The 24032-nt window shown below is 43.2% G+C and overlaps 1 protein-coding gene across 2 annotated transcripts; it reads left to right on the forward strand.

Annotated features, from left to right (window-relative positions):
• Positions 1 to 735: 735 nt before the first annotated feature.
• Positions 736 to 23102, forward strand: LOC138734157 (phosphatidylinositol 3,4,5-trisphosphate 3-phosphatase TPTE2-like). 2 transcript variants are annotated; one of them, XM_069881738.1, is made up of 19 exons: positions 736 to 817; positions 1307 to 1381; positions 3293 to 3370; positions 5668 to 5715; positions 6429 to 6590; positions 6985 to 7104; positions 10270 to 10369; positions 12587 to 12650; positions 13179 to 13243; positions 13815 to 13875; positions 14767 to 14848; positions 14931 to 15019; positions 16261 to 16322; positions 17273 to 17353; positions 18378 to 18483; positions 19143 to 19240; positions 19609 to 19704; positions 21253 to 21323; positions 22852 to 23102. In XM_069881738.1, the coding sequence occupies exons 2-19, from the start codon at positions 1332 to 1334 to the stop codon at positions 22952 to 22954; spliced, it is 1536 nt and encodes a 511-aa protein (XP_069737839.1). In that variant the 5' UTR covers positions 736 to 817; positions 1307 to 1331; the 3' UTR covers positions 22955 to 23102. The 2 variants fall into 2 exon arrangements, with proteins under 2 accessions (XP_069737839.1, XP_069737846.1); XM_069881745.1 differs by lacking the exon at positions 736 to 817 and having other exon boundaries at positions 5652 to 5715.
• Positions 23103 to 24032: the final 930 nt, after the last annotated feature.

The following is a 24032-nucleotide window of genomic DNA, read 5'->3' on the forward strand; positions in this document are numbered from 1 at the left end:
AGCCCCTCATTATCCTTACAGCCCCTCTGACCGTCCTCGTAGCCCCTCATCATCCTTGTAGCCCCTCTGACCATCCTCATAGCCCCTCATCATCCTTGTAGCCCCTCTGACCATCCTCGCAGTCCCTCATTATCCTCGCAGCCCCTCTGACCATCCTTGTAGCCCCTCATTATCCTCGCAGCCCCTCTGACCATCCTTGTAGCCCCTCTGACCATCCTCGCAGCCCCTCTGACCATCCTTGTAGCCCCTCATTATCCTCGCAGCCCCTCTGACCATCCTTGCAGCCCCTCATTATCCTCGCAGCCCCTCTGACCATCCTCGCAGCCCCTCAGCATCCTCGCAGCCCCTCTGACCATCCTCGTAGCCCATCATCCTTGCAGCTCCTCAGCATCCTCGCAGCCCCTCTGACAATCCTCGCAGCTCCTCAGCATCCTCGCAGCCCCTCTGACCGTCCTCGCAGCCCCTCTGACCGTCCTCGCAGCCCCAGCGCAGCAGCAAAGCCCGAGGGCGGGTTGAGGGCTCGGGGCGCTGCTGCCCGTCACCGCGGCAGCGGGGACCGCGCTCCCCCGATCCCCGGTCCGGGTGCAGCCCCGTTCAAGCCGCGTCCCGGCGCGGGGCCGGCTCTGGCTGGGCCCGGCGGGCGAGCGGGGCTGCGGCTCCCGGCCCGGGGGGAGGCGGGGGGTCGGGCGAGCGGCCCTCAGGAAGTTTAACGCGACTTTCCGCCCGGCCGCGGGGCGGGACCGGCTGCCTCCGCCGCGCCGCCACCTGTGGCCGGGGCTGCGGGACCCCCGAGCGGGGAGAGACCGTCTGCCGGGAGGTAACGGTGCTGTTTCGAGGTTGTTGGCTCTCCGGCATCCTAGGTCTGATCGAAAATCTTTCGTGGCGGGGCTGACTGAGGGAATGGCCTCAAGCTCCGCCAGGGGAGGTTCAGGCTGAACTTTAGGAAAAAATTTTCACGGAAAGGGCCATTGGGCACTGGCACAGGCTGCCCAGGGAGGTGGTTGAGTCACCTTCCCTGGAGGTGTTTAAGGCACGGGTGGGTGAGGCGCTGAGGGATATGGTTTAGTGTTTGATAGGAATGGTTGGACTCGATGATCCGGTGGGTCCTTTCCAACCTGGTGATTCTATGATTCTGTGACTATCACTAGGCTTATATTCTGCCTGTCTGGGTTGGAACCAGCTGCCCCTGAAGGTCCCTTCCAACCCAAACCATTCTGCGATTCTGTGTTGCCGGCCGTGAGGCTGCTGGATGCCGGGATTCGCTGTTTGTTGCGCTGATCTCTCTAACTTCTTTTCCTTCTCTCAGGGCCGGCAGAGCAAGAACAGGCAAGATGACAACCGTGAGGTACGAGCAAGGGGCAGAGCTGGCAGAGAAGTCCGGGTGAGTGAAATGAACTACACCGGTGTGTGGCTTTGGGATTGAAATTGTGGTCCTCTGTCTGGAGTTTCTTGATGCTTTAAATATGACAGAAAAACTTAAAGCACTCGGTCATTATTATAGTGTTTGTATTCCCCCCCCCAAAATGCTGTCGTCCGAGAGGAGTGAAATCTTTGAGAGAAATAGTGTTGATTGACTAATTTCAGGTAAATAGCTAACTAAGAAATACAGAGCACCCAGCCCTGGTATAAGAGGCTCATGGCAGTGAAGCCTACTCTCTCTTAGCCTTCAGAAACACTGTCGAAATCACCTGTAGAAAAAGATACTTTTGCTCTGCTCTCCCTAAAAGTCTCAGGTGTGAAGTTCTCTTTAGTTGTAAGCAGTCAGAAAAGTGCATGTTCTGTATGAGGAATGTGTGGGGGAGGAAATAAGTTCTTCTAGAATATCCTTGTTTTCCTTTCTTCCACCCCAGCAGTTCAAGACTAGATGTAGTAGCTTGTGGCAGAGACCTTGTTCCAGCTTGCACAACAAGTAGATATCGAGTGCTCAGCAAAACAAACTCCCTCCGAGGAAAGAATTATCTACAACGGAGTTTTGTGTGAAAGTACAGTGGAAACAAAATACTCGGACTTGGCTTCTATTTTTTTGTTAAATATTGGCTTTCTAACACAAAACACCACTGTTGCCCATTCTTTTTTTGGCTTATTGTAATCAGTAGAGGATAAGAAAGTGGCATTTGGTGTGCTTCATGTGTCTTCAAGTATAAGCAAGTGACCTGCAGAAAAATTGCAGTAGCAGCAGCAACTTCCTTTAATGAGTGAAGCATTTCAGCTGTACGTTGAGTGGAAATTCCTAAGTGAATATCCCATAGGAACAACTGGGAAGCAAAGCTGAATGCCCATACATCACCAGAGCTTTGCTTCAGTTCTAGGAACAAAGTACAGGCGATGAACCATCAGTACTGGTTGCTGACAGTGTAGGAAATGCATCATTAAACTTTTTGTTTAAAAGGGAGTTAACCCACGCTGTAGAAGCAGTGCTGGTGCATCTGGAGGTTGGAGAATACTGGTGTTCTCCGAGTTGTTACACTAATGCTTCAAACCTGCTAAATTGCCTCAGAACAGCATTGAAGCCTCAGTATTGAACATGTTTATGTAGTTGCTCCTTCCCAAGAAGCAATGATGGCAGAGGCAGACACCTCCAGCACAGTATTTCTGTGGAGAAGGCTGAATTAGAGACTTCTGGATTTGGAAGTTGCTCTTTATTTTCTCTGAAGTTATCATGCGACTTTCAGGTGGCTGAACAGAAACTTGCTCTAAAGAGACCCTTTTAAGGAAGTTATGGCAAGCAGCCACTGCCTTCCGAAAATGCTGTTCTAGCACTAGCTCAGCTGCTGCTGCTTTGGTCTTCCCATTTCCGGTCTGGTATCCTGCTCTGCACAAAAACATCTCTGTGCTAGGGCTTTTCCTGGTGAAAATATTACTGCTCTGAACAAGTAGTTCACTGTAATAACATTGATGTCCTTTGGACTCTGTGAAGCAATTTTGCATATGCATCTATCCAACACTTACAGGGTCTGGTCTGGACTGTTATGTCCCCAGTGGGTTCTTGGTTGCCCTACTTTGAAGCCCCTTATCCTATTGCTGAACACATCTGTTCCCTTTCTCCCCAAAAAGAGAAACTTTTGAGAGATAGATTGCTAACAGGAACTAGGTCAGCACAAGCCAAGGGGTTCTGCTGTGCCAACATGTGGGAAGTGTTTCTTTCCCTTGTACTATGCCTGTGCTCTGATGCAGGCTGCTGCTGCTTGCTGCTCAGATGACAGTTAATGTTCTAATCCCTGGAACAAGGGAGGGTAGGGATGTATAAAGCTGACATCTGTATCACTATTGACTTGTGTTATTTCTTTGCCAGCTCTCCAACAGCAGAAGAGCCCACAATAAAGATTGATGATGGTTGTGATGAGGATAACGAACCAGACAGCTGTTCTGAGTAAGCTAATGATATACATAATGGCTTGATTACCCCCAAAAGTGGAAACTTGAGCCAAAATGAGAAGGCAGATAGCTTGCTGAAGTAGAGATAAGCCCAGCAGATCACTAGATACCAGCATTTGTTCTAGTACATAACAAAGACAAGTAAGTTCAGGAAGCTTCTTTAATGCCTCTAGAGGTGAAAGCGCAACCCCAGAACTAGCTACAAGTCCGTCATATTATGGAGAATTGGTGGCACAGACTGTATTGATTAAGTTTTCCCAAAGGAATGAGTTTGGGAGAGTACAGAAAAGCAAATGCTGATGAGAAAATGAGGTGAAGGAGTGTTGGGGGCAAATGATAAGCATCATGCTCTCATCTAAGCTAAACTGTCAGACTTGCTAGTGATTCTCCATTCTTGAAGTGGTTCTTTTCTAACAGTGTGTAGCTCTTGTCACCAGATTACTAACTTTTCTAGCATACTTAGTCAAGTCAGTGACGAGTAGATCATCAGTAGTTTTCCTTTGTTCCTGCAGCTCAAGAACAATAAAATTAAGTCTGTTATCTCAGTTCTCCTATGTGACAATGTGTCTTTCTGGGATTCAAAAGCTGGCGTTTACAAATGCATTTCCCAAATGCTTTAAGCTAAGTATATGGAAAAAATGTGCCATGTTCTTTTCAACTGACATAAGAAGTTGGCAGGCCAAACTCAAGTGGTATGTAGTTTGGTCTTTAGGGCACCTAATAAAGGTACTTGTTCTTAGACTGTGGAGACTAAAGGCTTGGTGTACCTCTTGTACTTGCATTGTGCAGTTGACTGCACAGCGACGTAGACCAACAAACTGTTAATATAATGATTGAAGTGCTCCCTTAGATTAGACATTCATAAATGCAAGGAGAGCCCCCTATATGGTCATCTGGCTTTGAAATGAGACCTACTATTATATCATTGACTTCCATGGGAAAAATTGGTACTACAACATGAGTACCTCCTTCTTGCTTAAGGGTGCAGATGTTTGGTTTGACCTTGTTCCGTAGTTCAAAGTATGAACCTAATAATGAGACGCATGGCTTGATTCAGTAAGCACAGCAAGATGCTTCCTCATCACTTCAAACATAATCTAGCCTTCTCTTAAATTGAGATATTGATGTGTTAAGGATATGCACCAAGTGAAATGCAATGCTCGAGTTGCTCGAGAGGAAACAAGTAGCTCAGACAGGATCACTGGGGTGCAATATGCATTATTGAGTTGGCAAAGACTGTCTGTAATGGTGGTGGGAAGGTGAAGTGTAGGAACTGTATATAACAGAAAACATAGGGTAGATATATCAACAATACAAAAGGAATTTATTCTGACATGCATTTTGTCAGTGTGTCAGAACCTTTGGTAGGTACTACTGTTGGTGATATGCTTGGAGAAAGTGTTTTCTTTTATGCGTCAAAGAAGAGAGTGGGTCCTTGCAATAGTTAAGTAGTTCCAAGATTACTTAACAGATTGGCAATCTGTTTTGCAAACTGTCAGAACTTGAGGTTTGCAGGTAATTGCTTCTACCTTAGTTTCTGGTATAGCCTAAAGACTTTCAGCTAGTGAGGTAGTTACACAAAGGCCTGGCTTTAAACCAGAAGGCTTAAAGCTTACTGGAGAGGCAACAAATAATCTTCCATTGCTGAAAACAGGAGCTGGAACCTTGCTAGGGCTGGAGGTAACTCTTGCAATTGGAAGAACTGAGCTTCAGTAACTTTCTTAAAAGGCATTTGAGTCTTGAAGCCAAACCGCTATTTCCTTTTAAAGGTAGAAGAGGGATTTGCCTTGCTCTATTCCAAAAGCATAGAGGCAGTAATGGAGCTATTAACAAGTGCAGCTTTTTCCAGGCACAGAAAAAATTCTTTGATATAATAAGTTAATATTTTGAACAAGATACCTTAAGATATGTTTATTCTTTAATCTTCCTCTTGACCAATAACTTCGATATAATGCCACTTCTTAAAGCTTATAACTGGGCATTAAGCCAGACTTCTGTTGTCACTGGAATTGTGGTGCTGAATAGTGTTATGCAGAAGTACATAATGCTGTGCTTTTAGGATCTGTAGCTGTTTAATGCATGTTACAACAAGTGGTCAAAGTATTGCTTTCAAGTGCTATCTTAACCCATATACTTCGTGAATGCAACTGAATAATCTCCTTTTAAAGAAATCACTACTATACATAATTCCAAAACCAAAAGAGTGTGGATAAAAGAATGTAATGGTGCTCTTGTGGCTAGTATCAGTAGCAAAATGTCACTTGTCCTCATGCCAGTTCTCTTCTCTTGCAGTGCATTCAGGAGAAAAATTTCCCCATTTGTGATGTCCTTTGGATTCAGGTAAAAGGTCATGCTTGTAATTATGTGGCCAGGATAGAAGAAAAAGTCCTTATTTCTGGTGGGAGAGTCTAGAGAGTTCATTGAACAATAGTGGCTCCAGCCTGCTCTGACTGGAAAGTACTGAATCTCTGACCACCTTCAGGAAAGGGTGATTTGAGAAAAATGCTTCAATTGGGGAAGAAGTCTGAAATGGATATGACTGCATTCTCTAAGGAGACCTAGAATTCAGAGCTGTACGTGCTGTTGACTTGGATAAAGGCTCTTCAACGGCTTACTCCAGGCTGTGGCAGCCTTTGAGCAACAGTTACACGTAGTCTAGGTGCTGAAACAAGAAAAATGGTTCAAGACAGTGTAGTCCTTTAAAAATAACTAAGTCATGAGTGGGAGGGAAAGGGAATAGGGTGGAAGGCTGCACTGATGTTTGTATGCTTTTTATGCACCCCTTCTAGGCAGCTGTGGAATTATAGATGGATAATTACAGCTGAGTCTGAAGTAAATGTACAGTTCCATATGGAGGATGTACTCTGTGCATCACTTCAGAAATGGAATTTGAATCCTTCAGCTGCTTGTACAAGCAGGCCTCAATCTGTATATAAGAGAATATGCTCTCACTGGAACAGATGAAAACAAAAACCTGGGCTTGTGCTCTTCAGTCAAATGTCAGTAAATCATTCTGACCTCTTGAGTTGACTTGAATTTTTTTCTTTTTGCAGAGTATTTGGAGTTGCGCTTATCATTGTGGACATTATAGTCTTTATTGTGGATCTGACTATCGGTGAGAAGAAGAGAGGTGTTAGAGAGATTCTTGAAGGTGTTTCCCTGGCAATAGCGCTCTTCTTCCTTGTCGATGTTCTCTTGAGGGTGTTTGTTGAAGGGTAAGACACGACCAAAAGCTAAGTCAGTGTGGCAAGTCTGCAACGCTCCAAGCTTGGACTATGAGCACTGATACCCTGTAGGCTGATTTTCTGGTCGTAGACAATGCCCACGTCTTTTCTCAGCTGTGTATGTTGGCTGTTACCCTCCTGTAGAATAACCTGTGGAGTGGTTTTGGTATAAGTGAGCAGTTGGGAACTACATCAGCTTTGCTGTGACTTGTGTGAAGACCAGGTGTAATATTTTCTTAGTGAGTCCTCAGTGTTTAGTGTTAAAAAGTGCTTCAGGAGAGCTTGTCTCTAGCAATGGTTCTGTAGAGGTGATTCTTCTTTAAGATATATTTCAATCCTTGCTATCCGTATGGGCATCTGTCTAAAACTGTCTCCTTTGTTTCAGCTTCAGTAACTATTTCCGGTCCAAACTGAATATTTTGGATGCGTTCATAGTGGTGGGCACTCTGTTAATCAACGTGACGTACTGCTTCTCAGACTTTGCAGCAATAGATCAGCTACCAAGGTATGGTAGCTGTTAAATGTAAGTTCTTGTTTCCTGGGAGTCTTGTAAGAATTTTTCTGGACGCCTCTAAGCTAAATGTGTGTGTACCAGCTTACAAATGCAGCTGTGGTAGAATTTCATGGCATAGACTAATGGAGGACGGAGATGTCTAACTTCGGTCTATGGTTATACTGTAAACTGTCCCTATTTTGAAGGCAGAGATGATCTGAATATATCAGTTGGGGGTAATGAAAAGTGAATAGTGAGGTTGTCAAATGTTCCTAGGGGAGACCTCAGTGCTCTTTACAACTACCTGAAAGGTGGTTGTGGTGAGGCAGTTGTTGGTCTCTTCTCCCAAGTAACAATTGATCGGATTAGAGGAAATGGCCACAAGTTGTTCCAGGGAAGGTCTTAATTAGATATTCGGAAACATTTCTTCACTGAAAGGGTTATTGAACATTGAAACAGGTTGCCCAGGGATGTGGTGGTGTCACCATCACTGGAGGTATTTAAAAGATGTGTAGATGTGGCACTTAAGGACATGATTTAGTGGTGGACTTGGCAGTGTTGTGTTTAAAGTTGGACTTGATGATCTTAAAGGTCTTTTCCAGCCTAAACAATTTTGTCGTTCTCTGACTTGAGCATTTTTGGGGGGAAGGTGTGCAGTGGCCCTGAGAGAGAAGAATCTGAAGAAGGTCAGAAGGATGAGTTGGATTATAATAGCAAATGGAACAGACAACTGAGGGAGGATCTTCACTTAATGGATCTTGAAATAGTAAAGATGTGCCATGCTATTTTTTCTGCCACCTTACTTTCCCAAAAGCCCCATGGGTAACATATGTTGGATTTTTCAGATGTGCCCTGAGGAGGGGAAACATGACTTGAATTAATTTATGCATATTTCCATTTGAGTTCAGTAGCTTGATTAGGTGATAACCTATGAGAGAATCCATTTCTGATGAAGGTGGAACTATAAGATTAGTTTATCTGCACTAGGTTTGAATTAGTCAAACTTGCTTGTATCCACCAGAGAAAAAAGTTGAGTTCTTTTTTTTTTAAAAAAAAAACAACACAAAACACCCCAAACCCCAACCAACCACAAAAATCACCCCCACAATTTAGCTGGCTACGAGGAATAAGAGGGGAAACATTCTTCTAGAAGAAACTAACTCAAAGGCTAGTTATGGAAGAATCCAGAGCTGGACAAATCTGTGCGAATGCCAGTAGTCTCTTCAAATGACAGCTGAACTCGGGTTTCAAAAAGTAAAGCTGTCAAAGGAATAGCTTTTTCAGCTTCAGAATCACAAAAGGCTATTTCCTGCTAGGTCTTTTTAAACATTAATCTGAATTTAATGATTACTTTCCATCTCTCTGGTCATGTTTTTTCTAAAGCAGCTTTCATCTTATGGCAGCATCCAGGTGAAGGTAGGGGAAATAGCACTGTGACAGGGTAATCTGCACTGCTATCTTTACTAGGCTATGTTAGTAGTAGGCCTGATCCTGCTTTGACCCATCCTGTTGTAGATTGGTGTGTGCAAGTTCCTTGTATTCTGACTTGCTAAAGTTAATGGGGATTTAGAATAGGCTTTTGGCTCACGTGAGTTCTCCCTGATGCTCTTAAGGGATACACAGCTGGAGCCTACTGTCTCGACCATGCAAATCTTGAGGCCTTGTGTAAGGCTTCTTTTTGTTAAGGGCTCTTTAGTTGTGATCTCACCAAAATATTACTGCCTGGCATTATATGGTATCTTGGACTTGATCAAATCTCAAGAGAAGATTATCTTACCATCTAACACTCCAGTAGTGTCCACACAGTCTAACTCTCAGTAGACTACCTATCACTTTTCTTTCCTCATAGCCTTTCCTCAAGAAGCAAGCAGAGCACCTGATGCATCCCAGAATAGTTAGAATGTGAGCAGCTTTTATGTGGATGATAGCATAGATCTAACAAGTGAAACTGATGAGTCCATAGAGGTAACATGCCCTGGTGAAGGGGTGTGGTCTCTACTTCTAATCCAGTCTAGTTGGAAGTGTATTGGGATGAGTTGCCCATTTCCTAAGTCCGACCTGAAGGACATTGAGGAATGAAAGCTGAGTGTCAGTCTGGAAGCTAATGCTTAACTGGCTAACTTCCTAAAGGGCAGAATGCAAACTGCTTTTATCTTGAAGAGCTGCTTCTCACAGTTGTGATTCAGGCTGGGGAGAAGCACTATGGAGTCTTCACACCAGTGTAGGTTCATCTCCTTGGCTGCTAGCTTCAAGATAACCCTTTAAAACAGCAGGATGATCCTGGACTAGGAAGGAGCTGGGACACACACACACACACACACACACACACACACTGCCACCTACCCACCCACCCCTGAAACTTTCCTCAAGGTGTCCAGGACAACCTTGTCTTGCTGACTTTAAGCTCTACATCAGTGGAAAGCAGACTGTCTTCAACTGGAGGTTTGTTTCCGTTGCTGTAGGTATTCACCAGGATTCTCATCTAAGTGTGTTGGAACCTGAAATAAGTGCATGTGCTTCTTAAAAGTATATGCTCGCATACCTCCCTTAAGGAGCAAATGTTAGTTTGCTCTAGTCCCTGAGGGTATGTGCAAGTCACTGCCTCTGTTCAGTTGTTCTTGCAGAACCACTCACCTAAGCATCTTGCCTGCTGCAAAGTTCAACAGAAGTTCAAAGTTCCTCAAACCAAATAATCTGCTCCAGTTGCTGAATGATTAAACACAGTTTATACTAATCTGATCTCAGGTTTCTTAGTCTGGATACATCATGCCTTGATTAACTAATTGTTTCAGCTGTTTTTTCACATGACTACTTACATTCAAACGTATACTTGAGAACAAGCTTCAGGGAACAAGTATTTGGGGATAAAAACATAGGTACTATTAAGGGAATCTGTTGCTTGCTAGGCAGAGATGCATGTGAAAGCCTGTTTGAGTAAGTAGGGGGTTTCCTAGTTCTATTTGCTGTTCAGTATGTGTACTTCCAAAAAATACTCAATAAAACAATGATATTATTCAAGCATAGTATTCTTTATCCAAAATCAGCCTGAGAAGTCCCATTTCAGTATATGAAACAAAGCTTTTTTAAACTGTCTCTGAAATGGCTTTTAAATAGCTTTAAGCTTTGTATCTGAGTTTGTGTTCATTTTCTTTCATGGTGAATCTGACTCTCGTCTAGAATGGTTACTTTCCTCCGAGTTCTGAGAATTGTCATCTTAATAAGAATATTTCGCCTGGCTTCGCAAAAGGAGCAACTGGAAGTGGTGACCAGGAGAATGGTAAGTTGGCTCTTAATGAATTTAGGCTACTATTACTATTTCCATTTCTACCTCTGTTTCCAGGCAGCCTGGTGAACAACTAGACTGCCCACAGCCTGTTGCAACAGAATTGCTGAGTAGTCAGGGTTGGAATGGCCCTCTGGAGATCATCCAGTCCAGCCCCGTGCTACAGTAGGCTCCAGTACAGCAGGTTGAACAGGAATGCCTCCAAGTGGATTTTGAATATTTCTAGAGAAGCTTCTACAACTTGTCTGAGCAGCCTGTTCCAGTACTCTGTCACCCTCACAGTAAAGATATTTTAATATTATAATGCTGGGTCCTGCACTTGGGGCACAACAACCCTATGCAGTGCTACAGACTAGGAGAAGTCTGGCTAGAAAGCTGCCTGGAGGAAAAGGACCTGGGTGTGTTGGTTGACAGCGACTGAACATGAGCCAGCAGTGTGCCCAGGTGGCCAAGACCACCAGTGGCATCTTGGCTTGTATCAGAAACAGCGTGACCAGCAGGTCCAGGGAGATTATTCTCCCTCTGTACTCGGCACTGGTGAGACCGCTCCTCAAATACTGTGTTCAGTTCTGGGCTCCTCACTACAAGAAGGATGTTGAGGCTCTGGAGCGAGTCCAGAGAAGACCAACGAATCTGGTGAAGGGGCTGGAGAACAGGCCTTATGAGGAGCGGCTGAGGAAACTGGGGTTGCTTAGCCTGGAGAAAAGGAGGCTGAGGGAAGACCTTATTGACCTGAAAGGAGGTTGTGGAGAGGAGGGGGCTGGGTTCTTCTCCCAAGTGACAGGGCACAGGACAAGAGGGAATGGCCTCAAGCTCCGCCAGGGGAGGTTCGGGCTTGACATTAGGAAGAAATATTTCACGGAAAGGGTCATTGGGTGCTGAAACAGGCTGCCCAGGGAGGTGGTTGATTCACCTTCCCTGGAGGTGTTTAAGGCACAGGTGGATGAGGTGCTGAGCATGGTTTAGTGATAGATGGGAATGGTTGGACTCAATGATCCAGTGGGTCTTTTCCAACCTAGTGATTCTGTGGTTTTATCTCATGTTCAGGTGGAACTTCCTGTATTCCAGTTTGTACTCATTGCCCCTTGTTCTTGTCGCTAGGCACCACTGAAAAGAATTTGGCATCATCCTCTTGTCACCCATCCTTTAGATACTTATAAGCATTGATAAGATCCCTTCTTGGTCTTCTCCAGGATAAACAGATGCAGGTCTCTCAGCCTTTCCTCAAAGCGAGATGCTCTCCTCCAATCAGCTCTGTGGCCAATTCCTCTGCTGGACTGTCTCCACTAGTTCCATGTCTTTCTTGAACTGGGAAGCCCAGAGCTGGACACAGTGCTGCAGATGGGGCCTCACCAGGGCAGGTGGAGGTGGGACGGATGGATGGATGATGATAATCTCTCTTGATGTGCTTCTTAAGGCACCACTGGATAGCATTGGCTGTCTTGGCCATGAGGGAAAACTGCTGGCTTATAGTTAACTTGCTGCCTACGTGGTCTGCAACTGATAGTATTGCCTAAGCAGCATGTCTGTTCAGTATCCCTGACAGGGTACTGGAGCTTCGCCTCCAGCTTCAGTATAGCTAATAATTCTTAACTTTGCTCTAGTAAGCAGCAACTTGACCTGGAAAGCCAGCATATCAAAGTGATTGCACCACCACCATGTGTCTCAATTGGTAATTTCTAGTTTGTGTGGAACTATTTGCTGTGTGACTGTTTTCTGTCACATAGGGGGAGGATAGGAATTTTCATGCTTTTGCTGCTTATTTAACATGAAAACTAGAACAACCTATCTATTGAAGTCCTGTCTGTTGTAAATGCCCCTTATTTTCATCAGGGGCACTAAAGTGGTCCTTCAAGCTTCAAGCATGTCCTCTTGCTCAGGAATGAGCAGTATTGGTTATGCCTCCCTTAACTTTTTTCTTCCTTCCTTCAGCCACCAAACTTTCAAATATCAATGATGGATACATGCTGCAGCCTGCAAAGAATCTGCAGCATTCTTCCCACTACAATAGACTTTGATACTTTGGGGTGAAAGTTTTGTATCAAGCTAACCCAATAAATGTCATTGGCTAAGGCTGTGAACTTTGCTACAGCAAACTGCTCATGACTTAACTTCAGAGCCTAGATGGTTGTTTTTTTCCTAGTAACAGGCAACACTTGTCTTCTAAAGGAACGCCAAAAAAATGACTAGTTCTCTTTTTTTTTATGGCAGGTCTCTGAAAACAAAAGGCGTTATATGAAAGATGGCTTTGATCTGGATCTCACTTATGTTACTGGTTTGTAGAAGCAAATGACACTTTGCAGCATGTTACATCCTGCTAGCTCTAGTTACCCAGTTAATAAGTGCTTGATGTGAAATACAAGCAATGTTTTATATTAATGGAACTTAAGTATGAAGTCAAACCAGGCATACTTCTTTTTTGTGGGATTTTGAAATATGGATTCTTGACTCTGACACTGTTCTCAATGATTAGCTTTCTGGGAGAGAGGTCGTACACGCTCTGTGTAATGACATAAATTCTCCTGAGGCCTAAGGGAATCGGAGCTGAAAACCTGTTGACTAACTCATAGTATTTTTGCATGTGATTCTGTGGAGACCGACACAATGGTAGCTAATGCTTCAGGAAGCATTATTCTCCTGTTCTAGCTGTACTAAATGCAGAAGAAAACCTCTCAGTAGTTGGTAGGTGGTTCTTATTATAAGGGCAGAAATAAGGTGTTGCATAATGATGTTGCTCTCAATCATGTAGTTCCTACATGTGAGGAGGGTTCCCCATGTTGCTTCATCGCTGTGTTTTCCACAGATCGCATTATTGCAATGTCATTTCCATCTTCTGGGAAGCAGTCTTTCTATAGGAACCCCATAAAGGTAAAAATCCTTCATCTATTAAGTTAGTATTTCTGAATGCAGTTTCACTTCTCAGTTCCCACTAATGTGTGGGCTGGATTGTAAAGTCAGTCCTAGTCCTGCTTCTTGTCTGGTTGGAATGACTAAATGGTCTGCACTGTGCTGCGCTGCTTTTGTTGTACTCGGTTAGCTAAGCTTAATGGGATGTATCTTGCAGTGTGCACGCGCTGGTGCTCTGATGCTCCTGTTCCTTGGGAACCTTGGCTTCAGAGAACCAACTCAGTTCTGTCCCAGGCTAGTAATACTATGAGTGATAAGAACTGTATATTCATTTAAGTAAAGACATTTAAAAGGTCTGCATTGATGCCCTTTAGCTGCCTGATACTGTGGAAACATAGAAAAGGGAAGATTATTGGAGTAGTACTTCTATTTCAGGCAAGAACCTGATCTATTGGGCTAGAAAGGCCTGCTCTCCAAGGGCTGTTTATGAATGCAGTTGCTGACCCCACTCACCTGGGTGGGAGATGAGGTGACAGTGGGAATAAGGACTAGAGTGCTAACTACTCTGAACTCATTTCTTGTTATTGCTTAGGAAGTTGCAAGATTTTTGGATACAAAACATGCAGACCACTATAAAGTCTACAATCTCTGCAGTAAGTATGTTTAGCTGCTGACTATAATGAAATACTGCTAAACAGAAAGACATCGTTTCAAGACATCTATGATGCTAGTAATACCAGATATCCAAGAATTATAAGTCTGCCAAAAGTACACAGCAGTCTCTGACCACCTTCTCTCCTGAATGTGGCAATTGACTTTGAATATCTAATGTATTGTACCAAAGCTTGCAAAGGAGATGGTGGATGGCTTGCAGTTTAAGACTTCCTTGTTTATGCTGAACAATTGCTTCAATGTTCTAAAACTCTTTCTGAAGTGGAAAACTAAACCCAGGCTAAAACGTGGGGTGACATTGGGGGACTTTTCTAATGAAACTTAAGTGTGAGGTTTAGAGGTGGCTAAAACAGTGGAAAATACTTCAGGAGTAACTATCCTGTGATTTCTGCTTTCATGATAGTAGGGCATCAGTGCTGGAAGCAGACGAAGTGTGTTATAGAAGCCTTGATACTGAAGTCCTGAGAAAAGTAAAACTGACCTTTAGCTAGCAGAGGGATAGATGAAGGGTCAACACATGAAGAGTGTGATATTAGTAGGTTGTTACTGCTTTGTAGGTGGACATTGCTGTGGTTGACCCTGACAGTATGTCAGAACATTAACTTTCAGATCCCTAAATAACTCCTATGGATAAGAATGATCATCTGGACCTAGAGATTAATTTTTGCTTTAAAGTGAGATGTGTGAAACTAAAGCTAAGCAAGCATGTTTTTAGCCAGATTGCATCATATCTTTTCTGCTTTAATCTGTCTAGTTTTGCTACTGTTCTTTAAGCAGTAGTATATGCTCAGACCAGCAGCTGTGTCACAAGCAGCTTCCTTTGTTGGAAATCTATTCCGTTTCCTGGCATAACTCTAGATCCTTCCTTGTAGGTGAAAAAGGCTATGACCCCAAGTACTTTCACTACAGGGTGGAAAGGATCTTTATTGATGACCACAATGTCCCAGCACTACAGTGAGTCTTGTCAAGAAGTATGTACATCATGATGGTTCTGTGTGAACATTTGCATTGATCCACTAATTTTCCCCTTATCTAGGGATATGCTGAAATTTACTTCCAGTGTTCGTGAATGGATGAGTCAAGATGAGAAGAACATCATAGCAATTCACTGTAAAGGAGGCAAAGGTAGGACTTTTTGTGTGTGATCTGTGTATTCTACAAACTACATATTATTCTTATCATGGCTTCTTTGAGGTAAGTACAGCCTTAAGCCATAGCATGAGATGAGTTTGGAATGTAACTGGACAAATTCTGCAGACACTGATGACTAGCAGCTACTGTGTGTTTAGTATTACACAACCCCATTTCTAGGTAGCCTGAATTGCTGCTTAATTTAAGCTGGAATCTGTCTCTTAAAATGGTCTTCAGTAATTTGTCCTCACTGCTGGGACAGCAGTGCCCCAGAAGAGGCTGTAGGGTACTGAAACTGCAACTCTAAGTGTTAAGCTGATGCTTTGGCTCCCTAGCAGCCAGACACCCATACTGAATATCCTGTGTTGTAGTATATCATAAGTGTTTTAATTTCTTGGGAGGGGGTGGAACAGGTACTGTTGGACCTTAACTCAAGACAGACAAAGTATGTGATAGAGTACAATGTAGTCTTAAAGGAACAGACAACAGGCTAGTTAAAGATACTGCATGTGAGCTCACCTGCAGGTGCTGCCTGCAACCTGTAGCAGTGAGAGCGCTGTTGAAATACTTAAATAGCTGTCCAGATAAGCCATATTTCCATGCAAAATTTTACTTTGTCTTTAGCCACCTGCTGTTACTATTGCAAATACTTGGCTTAAACCAGGTGGTTACTTAGCATAAAGTAACCAGCTTGGAACCATAGCTTAAAAGGTTTCGCAAAACTGAACATTGAGACTACCTATGGGCCAAAACCAGCTTGAAGAACGAGTGTGGAGAGGGGTGGGTGATCTGGCCTCTGAGATTTTACGTTGACAACAGACTATATTGGAGTCTTTGTGCCAGCAGTCTTGATGCCTTCTTAGTAGGGTTGAGGTAAAAGCTGGAGCAGAGTAGCAGCTCTTGAGACTTGGAACACTGCAAGCAACAGTCTTTATCCTAATTTAGTAGTCTGTACTAGACTCTATCCCCAGCTACCCAGAGTATGCAGATACTGGTCAGCTTCTTGGGTATCTCTAGGAATACCACAAAGAAATGTGAGGACTGCTTTCAAGGAGCAAGTTAACAAATAGTGCAGTATCCTATCTTTAGCTCATTCTTTAATACAGGCAGTTGACTAATATCACTTTTATCCTGTTATCTCTTCTATTTCAAAAGTTATAACTTCGTCTTCACAAAAATAATCCCAAATACCTTTGAACTCCTGTAGAACAACCCGTCTCTTACTTCTAATACAGGTAGGACTGGAACGATGATCTGTACCTGGCTGATAGACAGCGACCAGTTCGAGAGTGCAAAGGTAAAAACTGGTGGTTTTTTTGATTCTTCTAGTATTCAAAATGTCCCTTTAGAATCTATTTAATTGGTGAAATGCACTAATACTCTGAAGAAAGTTTGTACTGGAAAAAAGGATACGGTGAACAGTGTTTCTTTAAAAAAAAAAGTGGTTTTAAATCTTGCTACTATAAATTCCTTTCTGATGAAGACTGTCCTTTGTAAGGAAGAACTGGGAAAATGTAATTTAACAGGCTGCCAGCTCTGAAGCACTCTTGTTTTTTTGGAGGCATACTAGACTTAGGATCTTGGGCAACAGCTTCTGAGTGTGCTCTTCTAGACATGGTGTCACTGCCTTTTAAGAGGTCTTTAGCAATTCTTTTCCCTGGTCTCTCTCCAAGTAGCGCGAGGCATCAAGAGCTTTCTTGTCTTGACTGCCAGCTTACCAGCTAACAGGAAGAAGCTGTTCTTGGGAAAAGGAGAACAATGACCAAGTCCCAGCCAGGACAGATGCATGTGCTGGTTTAGTATCCCAGGTCTGATAGATCAGTCTGGAAACCTGGGTTGCACAAGGTTCACTCAAGGCAGTCTGGGCAGGCCGTGTATCCTTTTAATCCCTTGGGTCTGAGTTTGATTTGTGAAGACCTGAGTGAATGTTCATCTTGATCTACCACAGACCACTTGAGTAGATGGGTCTAAACCACTTATTCAAAAAATGTAGTGTTCTCCTTTTTCACTCTTTCAGAGATGATAAACTTAATGTTTCTGACTTCCTAATAATCTGACTTCTTCCTAATTCTGACTTCTTCTAGTTAAAAGCCTCCTTTAGAAGGTGCCAAAACAAGTATTGAGTATTTTCACTTGCATACTGTTATTGGAATTGGCTAGTGTAATTCTAATTTGCTGTCCATTATTCAGAAAAGGGAATGATAGTGGGATGAATATCCTAACCCTTGAAATAACCTTCCTACATAGGAAAGTTTGGACTACTTTGGGGAGAGAAGAACTGATAGAAGCACAAGTACCAAGTTTCAAGGAGTTGAAACTCCATCCCAGGTAGGCTTGAGCATGTCCAGTAACAGTAAGTAGCCAAACAGTAGCCTTGTGAGCACTTATGCTCTCCCACCTCCCCTGCCTTGTTTCAGAGATGTAGGTTACTATTAAATGCTTAACTCCTGAACTTTCTGTACTCTTACTTTAAGGGTTGGAAGACTATCAGCTGGTGGGGTCGCACTGCGTTTTCCTCTGCTCCCTGTTTAAGCGCATTCCTTATGCCTTTCTCTGTGTAATATCGTGAAATCTGAGTTACAGTAGTTAAGATAACAGAATTGTTGAGATTAGGAGACACTTCAGTCCAACCCATTGTTCAAGTAGGGTGAGCTGGAGCAGGTTGTCTAGGGCTGAGTCCAATCAGATCTAGAATATCTCTACAGATGGGGACTCTACAGCCTCTCTGGGCACCGTCATAGGAACATGACCACGTAAGACAATTGAGCTGTCCATCAAGGATGCATGAAAGCATCCTGGCCTGGGGAATGGCTATGGCACTGATGTGTCTGGGTGGAGGAATGCATCCTCTAGAGGCTGCACTCACAAGGAGATACTTAAGTTATTGGCTCAGACCACAGCTTGGAGCTTTGTTCGTCTTGATTCACTGTGCTGTGTGATTCAGAAGTGTGAGACGAAGTTGGTGATGGAGGTACTTGTAGTTGCTGGTATAAGATAGAATGAAAGTATAGCTGTCCTTCAGAATGTGCGTCTTTAAAATGAAAGTACCTTGTACAGTTAAGCATTTTGCCCCTTGTGGTTACAATGTAAAAGCTCCTCACTTCTTCCTGAACTAGAAAGTACAGAATTCCTCTCAGAGCATGAAGCTTAAATTCTACTTAAAAGTGTAGATCTTGAATTTGTCTAGAGGATTGATTGAACTGGAGAGGGGAAGGAGAACATATGGCTACTTTCTTATTAGCTTTGGACTTAGAGGTAAGAATTTGGAGCAGAAGATCTATTTAATCCTACTTCTGCCTAGAATTAGTCTGTATAGAAACTGCATAACGTATTTGAGTTTTTTGCATTACAGAGTAGGTATGTTGGGTATTACGAGATCCTGAAAAACAAGTATAACTTGAAACTCCCACCAGAGAGACAACTCAAAATTAAAAACCTCAAAATCCACTCTATACATGGTAAGAACTCTTGATTTTGGGCATTCCTCTATCTGGTAATGGTTTCCCACTACAGGCAGCTCATCTCTACTGTCTCTCTTGCTAAACCTGTGGTAGGAATGTAGACTTCTAGGAAACAGAGAATTCAAATGGTACAGTTAAAATACAATAAAGACAGTTTTGGAATGCAATTACTCCATTGCGTTCTGTTACTTTCTGGGTGTCTAGTCAAATGTTAGCTCATGTACAACCTATTCCGTTTTGGTAGGGGAGTTGCTTTTCAAGTGAGATTAACTCCACATGTGGAACTGGATCCACTAATGTTTCTCAGCTTGATATACACACTAGTTTCTCTACGCATGTACTGGAAATCTTGATAAAAGCCTGAAAATTCAGCACTACTATTCTAGGGGACTTCAAACTGCTGTCCTTGTTCAGTCACTGGAACTAGGCCGTACATTAGCCCATTCATACTTAACTAGTAGGATTCACTGCTACTTTAAAATACAGCTTTTAAACAGTGAATTTTGAGCTATCTTTAGAATTTGAGTTCCCTAAAGCCTATTGCAAGGCATTCTAGAAAGAAGGTGCTTTTAAACTGAACTGCTCTTGGGTTTTGTGACCACTTGTGTTTCCAGATAATGCATGTTCTCTGGTATAATGCAACCCTTTCTTCCTAGGTGTCGGGAAAGGCAATGGAACCGATTTGAGGGTGCAGATAATAGTGAGGAAGCAAGTTGTACTAGAATGTGTATGTGCCAGTCAAGGAAACTGCAAGGTGAGAGTACTAGGAAATCGTGTCAGTTGAGTCACAGAAGATGAAAGCTGACTTACGGGTCAGAAGTGAATTCCTGTAGAAGTTGGATACTGGACTTAATACTACCTAACTAAAAGGATGCTGTAAGTCCTGAGAGGATGAAAAAAGTTTGCTGAAACATAGGAAATGTAGTGGTAAGATAGTGAAAGACTTCTAGAGAAGTTAATTAAATGGCTCACTCTGACCTGCGTAGCTTATATTATTGGCTGTTATGCTAGCACTGCTATTGTATTTGTATACCATGAATGAGTAGCTCAGTAGTGTAATGAATTGGTCCCTTGTTTCTGCAGCAACTTTTCATTAAATTAATATTTTATTTTCTTACTCAGCTCTTCTTTGATTCTGAAAGTGACTCTGTAGTCATTGGTTTGGAAGACAGCCCGGTTATAAGTGGTGATGTGAAAGTCAGATTTGAGTCATGTTCTGTAAGTATAACAGCAGAGAATACTAGGTTGGAAGGGACCTCAATGATCATCTGGGCCAACCTTTCTTGGCAAAAGCATATGGTCTGGACAAGATGGCACCATCCAGCTGAATCTTAATTGTGTCCAGTGTTGGGGAATCTACCACTTCCCTGGGGAGATTATTCCAATGGCTGATTGTTTCAGTTGTGAAGAACTTTACTCTTCTGTCCAATTGAAATCTCCCTAGGAGCAACTTGTATCCATTATTCCTTGTCTTTTCCATGTGACTCCTTGTAAAAATAGGGTCTCCAACTTCTTTGTAGCCATCCTTTAAGTACTGGAACATGGTGATAAGGTTTCCCCTAGCCTTGTTATTTCAAGGCTGAACAGACCAAATTCTCTCAGCCTTTCCTCATACGGCAGGTTTCCCAGGCTTTTGATCATATTTGTAGCCCTTCTCTGGACCTTCTTCATACTGTCCCTGTCTTGCTGTCTTGTTTTGTAGCTGGGACCAAAATGAAAAGCAGTATTCCAGATGTGGCCTGAAAGTGCTGAGTACAGTGGGATAATGGCTTCATCTCTGCTGGTGATGCCCTTGCTGACACAACCCAGTATCCTGTTGGTTTTATTTGCTACAGCAGCACACTGTTGCTTATAAGGAGCTTGTCCGCCAAGACTTCTGGGTCCCTTTCCACAGAAGGATCACAGCCTGTGCTGCACTCCTGGATTATGTTTTTGCAGGCGCAAGACCTTACATTTGCCTTTGAATCATAGAATAGTTAGGGTTGGAAGGGTCCTTAAAGATCATCTAGTTCCAGCCCCCTCGTGATGGGCAGGGACATGTCCCACTAGATCAGGCTGCCCAAGGCCCCATCTAACCTGGCCTTGAACTTCATCAGGTTTTTGTTATCCCACCCTTTCAGCCTATCCAAGTCTTCCTGCAAGGTGGCTCTCCCTTCTGAAGGGAATCTCCACTTCCCACTCAATTTGATATTATTAGGATACGCTTGATCCCATTAACCAGATCACTTATGAAGACATTAGTGTTGGCATGATCTGAAACTCCAATATTGTGGTCACTGCAGCCAAGGCTGTTGCTAGCAGATGTCACAACACATGGAAACCTACACCTGACATGAGGAAAGGCTGCAGCACAAACTGCAGCTGGGCTGGCTGTGCTGTGTGAGGCAGAATCTGTTCCCCCCTGCAGTGGCCCTACTGTAGCAGCTTTTTTTTTTTCACCCCAGTGCAGTGAGTGATACAGCAAATGTTGCTACATCAGCCTGCAAGGCTGGGGAGGCATCTGGCTTTTCATATGGTACAACCAAGACTTGAGTACCTGCTGCTTCTAAGATGAGTCTCTTACCTTATTGTGTTCAGTTTGAGTGACCTAGTTCTGAAATAACTTCAGTGAAAATGGTGATCTGGGTTTGATATTGGGCTCAAGTGTACTGACTCTGGCACTGTAGCTTTGTAAACCAAAACACTGAGGACAGATTGGTATTCTTGCTCTGCAAAATCTGAGTCGCATTGTCGAATGGGGTTCTTAAACAAGGTCTTTGTGTTTAGGATCTCCCCAAAGGCTACGATAACTGCCCTTTCTTCTTCTGGTTCAACACTTCCTTCATTGAAAATAACAGGTAAGTGACCATAGTGACTGCGTTCAGATCCTAACTTCTAGTATCTGGAAAGAGCTGAAAGTTTGTAAACATAGTACTGAAAGCTGAGGCAGCTGGCTGATCAAGCCTGGCTTAGCTTCTCTTCGGGTGCAGGTCTCTGACTCTCCATTGTAACTTGCGAGCGGGCAGTTGGCACATGCTTATATTGTGCAGAATGTTTTACATATATGTGAGCTCTTTATTTTAATCAATTTCATCCATTGGACTCTTTCTTCAGCACTCTAAGTTTTGTTAATGAACTTGAATTTAAAAAGGTAATGCTAACTATTCAAACCTAAGGCAATTCTATCATCTTCTGTAGCATAGCTGGCTGAGAGGCTGGAACTCATTTAGTGGATTAGCAGGCAAACATTAACACTAGAGTCAGAGGTACCTATTCTTGGGATCCCAAATAAATGTTCTTTAACTTACTGCCTCTCATGTTTTTGTTAAATAGAGATCAATGTGGTTTGTTCTTCTTGACACTAGAACTCCTCTTAGAGCTCCAGCCAGCAAAAGTTAGAATTGTCTTTCTCAATAGGGCAGTGTTGTAGAAATGCAGACATGAGTTCTGTATCTTCTACCAAACATGACAGACTTAGAGGAACAGTGAACTTGACATATGAGCATTGTTGTTCTCTATGTGGCTGGAATAGGAAGGAAACAATATTTGATCCCATCAGAGCATGTAGAGAGGCAGCCATAAGTATGTTCATAACTCTAAACTTAATATGCTGAGCCAGCAATGCACCTTGCAATGTAGGTGCAGACATCACGATAAATCAAGGCAGGAGAAATGTATGCCTGCTGCTGGGCAGCTCTGCAACAGTGCCATCTCATGGGTTTCACCCGAGTGTTTTGTTTCAGCCAGGGCTAGGGAAGATCCCCCACCAGACCATCTCTAACACACAATTTATTATGGTCTGTCCCCCTTTCTGCCCAGAGAATGCTGGAAGACCTTGGGTGGACTAGATCTGATCAGAAGTGAAACAGCTGCTAAGGCAGTGCTCCTGTCTCTGTATCTGATTAAGTTGATAAGCACTATTAAGTGATAACTAGACATGAATTTGCTAAGTGTTAAAAGTGGAGAACGTGCCTGATGAGCTTCACTGAGTGCTGAATCAAATCCTTGCTATTAAGAAGGTCAGTTTTATCCTGCCACTTGTATCCCATCGGGAGGCCTTGAGCTGAAGGTAATGCTAATTTTACTCTAACAGTCTTGCATTGTGGGGCTCTTTAAAAAAAAAAAAAAACAGAACAAAACCAAAAACCAACCAAACAACAATAACAAAAAAAAACCACCAAAACCAAACCACCCACAAACCCATCAGGTTGATTGTATATTTCTCAGACTACTTAAGATCTAAAGCCTGGTGCAGACAGACATGGCTGATGTCTGTCTGAATTAAATATCTGGGGTTATGTTTAATATTACATGGCTGGGCATGAAGTTCCCTTGGCTGGCCAAAAGGAAAAGCAGTAAATTATGCTACTGAATCTTGTCTTTCAGACTCTACCTTCCCAGGAACGAGCTGGATAACCCTCACAAGTCTAAAACATGGAAAGTCTATAGCAAGAGATTTGCTGTGGAAGTGAACTTCTCTGAACCATAAGGGAAAGCCTAAAAAAGGGAAATACACAAAATTAATCTTTTTCCTGGGGAATGCCTTGCAGCTTCACTATGAAGTGAAGCAGTCTCACTTTCATGTTCTTAATGTATTTCTGTGTAGATACAACTTTTCAAATAAACTTACAAGAAGTTCTGTTGTGCAGAGCAATAATACTCAGTGTTACTTAGCGTGGACTGACTCATGTTAATGAGCTGTTGGATCCTTTGGCGCTTAGCTGTCTCTACATACAGGTAATCCCTGCTTTATTAATCTAAGACAATTGTCTGTCATGAAGCAAAAGCATTAACCTGATGGTGGGTGGAGACCAGCAGTGTGCGAGAGACTGCAGGAAAAATCTGATAAGTCTTCCCTTGGTATCAGGGTTTTCTACAGGTCGATAGCGTATATGAATTTGGAAGGAGGAATAATAATCTGGCAAAGGCAGACTAATACTTCTTGAGTAGAAGTCTTGGTGTTGAATGACTGTTCATTGGAAATCCATGATGTAGAGTCTTGAGCAACACCTTGCCTGGGAGCTGACTTTGGGGGCTGGAGACTGTGCAAATGCTTCTCTGCCACTGTACCTCCCTACAGAGGGCTGAGATGGCACAGCGGCTCATGAGCATGCAGGCTGCCTGGGATCAGTCAGCCAGGCTTGCCTTAATACCTCTGTGTGATGGCTTTGATCTGTGTGCTTGCTCCTTCGAGCTAATACTGCAAATGCTCACTGACCCCCCCCCGAGCTAAATTAAGACCTCTAATGCACAGACAATGCTTATTCTGCTTCCAGCTGTTCTCAGCAGTGCAGCTCTTCCATGGAGACTCATCAAACCTTCCCTGATGTGAAATATGTTGAGGTTAGGATTCTTAGTTCTGTGGCTTTTTTAGTCTTTTTGTTAGAAACCAAGAGTAGGAGAGTGGCTTTCCATAGCTAATAACCAGCTACTGGAGTAGGCAAGAGAGATCTCACCTTCCAGGTGCTTAGTTGAGTGCAGTAGTATACTGTGAAGTATATGTGTAGACTCATGTTTTACTGTATAATTACTTGGTATTGGGGCTGGAGCACCTTCTGTATGAGAAC

Source organism: Phaenicophaeus curvirostris, chromosome 1 (genome assembly GCF_032191515.1).
Source record: "Phaenicophaeus curvirostris isolate KB17595 chromosome 1, BPBGC_Pcur_1.0, whole genome shotgun sequence".
NCBI classification, from domain to species: Eukaryota; Metazoa; Chordata; class Aves; order Cuculiformes; family Cuculidae; genus Phaenicophaeus; species Phaenicophaeus curvirostris.

What these genes read in the sequence shown, in the direction of transcription:
- LOC138734157 (XM_069881738.1), top strand. Translation starts at nt 1,332, where the DNA reads ATGACAACCGTGAGGTACGAGCAAGGGGCAGAGCTGGCAGAGAAGTCC. An exon ending in GCAATAGATCAGCTACCAAG is followed by an intron (nt 7,105 to 10,269) that starts GTATGGTAGCTG and finishes ACTCTCGTCTAG; the next exon opens with AATGGTTACTTTCCTCCGAG. An exon ending in CCAGTCAAGGAAACTGCAAG is followed by an intron (nt 19,241 to 19,608) that starts GTGAGAGTACTA and finishes TTTCTTACTCAG; the next exon opens with CTCTTCTTTGATTCTGAAAG.